General features: G+C 35.7%; 1 protein-coding gene across 1 annotated transcript; it reads left to right on the top strand.

Annotated features, from left to right (window-relative positions):
- On the top strand, positions 624-2,080 carry LOC107629303. Its single transcript, XM_016332060.2, has 2 exons — positions 624-1,311; positions 1,410-2,080. Exons 1-2 carry the CDS (start codon positions 903-905, stop codon positions 1,595-1,597), a joined length of 597 nt encoding a protein of 198 aa, XP_016187546.1. The 5' UTR covers positions 624-902; the 3' UTR covers positions 1,598-2,080.

Genomic DNA, 2,761 nt, shown 5'->3' on the forward strand with positions numbered 1-2,761 from the left:
GTAATTTTTTATTTTTTATTTTGATTTTGAACCAAAGATATTGTAATTACAATTTGTTTATATGTGTTTGATTGCATTTTTTTATTTCTTTGGTTTTTTTTTTCATGACTTTGGCATGTTGTAATACAACATCAAATTTTAAAAAATTTTAGTGTTAAAATAAAAAAAAATTGTGTCAAAATTAAAAAATTTCTGCATCACGATTAAAAAATGTAAAATGTTTTTTTCATGAGAAAAAAAAAAGTAATTTCACATGTATGTCTGTGAACAATTTTTGTTGATAAAAATATTTAGACGTAAAATAAGACTAAAAAAACAACTGAAATGATTAACTATAAAATTTATTATTTTTTTAATTTACATTGGTTCATACTATAGTATTTAGTATTTTTAAACTATATGATAAATAAAAGTAGTCAACTGATAGGTTATAAAGTGGGTAATAATAATAATAATTTGTAAGAAAAATAAAACAGCAAGAGAATAATAGTAACCCCAGTGAATCTGGTCCATACAGGTGTAGCAGGGTTGCCTAACCCAAGAGTGTACCCAACCTAAACTGGCAACACACGATACTTTCTTATCTTTTCTTAATTTAAAAAGAAACTCAACTCTTCCATAATTCCTCATCTTCTCTCTCTCTATCTTATAAAAACCCACAGAATCTATCTTAAAGCCCGCAAAACTGTACCTCACTCTTCTTGCATCATTCTTTCAAGCTCACTCTGGCGTATTTACGGTTCTACCCTTCTGGTTATGATAGCTCCCAACCACGCGCCCCCTTCTCCCTCCCTGGGCTTCCCCCGCCCCAGATTCGTTAGGTACCGCCGATTGAGGTAACTGCTAACCAACTCCAACCAATTAACCACAGTAGAAGAAAAAACAAGCTCTTATATTCCATCATGAAGAACCAGCGGAGTGCCCACGTCGACTCTCACCGCCGTGGAAGGTTGTTATCGGAGAAATCTTCTTCTTTTCACGTTGCGGCCACGGCGGCCCCGGCTACCATGTCCGCTGGGGGACAGATTCGGAGGCCGAAGACGATGCCGGACTTAGTGTCACACAGGAAACTCCCCGAGGCGACGGCGACGGTGCCTGAATTTGTTCGAAGAGAGCCACCGAAGATGCTGGTGAAGGTGACGATGATGGGGAGCCTTGGCCCCGTGCAGGTGGTCATGCCTCCAGAATCCACGGTGGCGGATTTGGTTGCGGTGGCGGTCCGACAATACGTGAAGGAAGGCCGCCGCCCAATCCTGCCATCCCACGACCCGTCCCACTTCGATCTCCATTATTCTCAGTTTAGCTTAGAAAGTAAGCAAATTATATATTCCTCTTTTTATTTTCATTTTTTTTGGAGTCTATAATAAAAAGTGAATATAGTATTTATTTATGATTATTTTGTGGTTTAGGTTTGGAGAGGGATGATAAGTTGAGGGAGCTTGGATCTAGAAACTTCTTCCTGTGTCCGAGGAGGTGCGGTTCTGGCATCACCGCGGACAGCGGAGGGAAAACGGCGTCGTTTGGTTCGTGTTCGAAAGAGGTTCAAAAAGGAGGAAAGGGCGGTGGTTGGCTTAGGTTCATTGATTTCTTGTTCTGAAACCGTTTCCTTTTTTGGTTGGTTGGCTCAGAACTTGAGGAATGCTGTTCATTTGGATTTTTTTGCAATAAAAAATCTTTTTTTTTCCCTTGCATAATAGAAAGTATCATGTATCATTGGCTGGTTGCTTTGTAAAAATTATTAAAAAATTAGGTCGGCGATTTAGTGGGGTGCTAGTTTTAGATATGTTGGCATGGGAATGCATTTATGCATTAGCACAAGTGAGGGAATGCATTATGCGTGTATGATTGTTAGATTCATAACAAAAAAAAAAGCTATTTAGTTCATTAGATTCTTTTCCCTTTTGGGTCACTCTTTCTACTTTGTTATCTTCTTTGAATATTTTTGTTTGCTGTTCGTTTCCTTGGTGGCAAGCAAAGCCCATCTTGTAAGTCTTTGTATTATACCATCTACTACTTTGGTGTATTTCACTGGGATTGTAGTAACACAGTTGATAATCGCACTTGAACATATTAAGGTCTATTTTGCAATGGTAAAAGTTTATTATTATTGTGAGAATTCGTACCCAGACTATTTGTAACCTCCGTTGGGATGTGTGGATCAAATTTCAAGAGGAATAATGCTTCACAAACAACTCTAAACATACAATTACCTAAACAATTACGGTTTTTAATTTGTATTTCACCTACTTTCAATTACAATAATTTAATGGTAAAAATTTAATATAATTGTCTCTATGTGAAGTTAATAACCAATAATCATTAAATGATTTGGCACAATTGATTAGATTATTATTTAACTATTATCAATTATCAACATTACTGTATGCTTGTGAATTTTCACTTAATTCAATACCTCTCTATACTTTCCAACTGTTTTTTTATTATAAAAAAATTCTATAATAGTTATTGAGACTGAAAAGAAAGTCGACATAAAAAAGAACCCAGTGAAGGCATATGCTAATTCGAAAGATAAGAGGCCCTCAACTTCATATATTTATCATAGTTGCTTACCTGCATAGCTAATTAGCTATTATACATTTATAACGAGCAGAGCTATAACCACCATAAAAAATACTAGATTATCTATTTCAACAGTTGTTGTAAACTAAAAGAGTAAGAGATAAACGATGATTTGAAGAGATATATCACCAATAAATTTGTTCACACAAAAAATCGCGTACACTCTACTAAGTGTAGAATA

The sequence above is a fragment of the Arachis ipaensis genome, chromosome B03, assembly GCF_000816755.2.
Source record: "Arachis ipaensis cultivar K30076 chromosome B03, Araip1.1, whole genome shotgun sequence".
Taxonomy (NCBI): Eukaryota; Viridiplantae; Streptophyta; class Magnoliopsida; order Fabales; family Fabaceae; genus Arachis; species Arachis ipaensis.

What these genes read in the sequence shown, in the direction of transcription:
- LOC107629303 (XM_016332060.2), top strand. Translation starts at nt 903, where the DNA reads ATGAAGAACCAGCGGAGTGCCCACGTCGACTCTCACCGCCGTGGAAGG. An exon ending in TTCTCAGTTTAGCTTAGAAA is followed by an intron (nt 1,312 to 1,409) that starts GTAAGCAAATTA and finishes TTTGTGGTTTAG; the next exon opens with GTTTGGAGAGGGATGATAAG.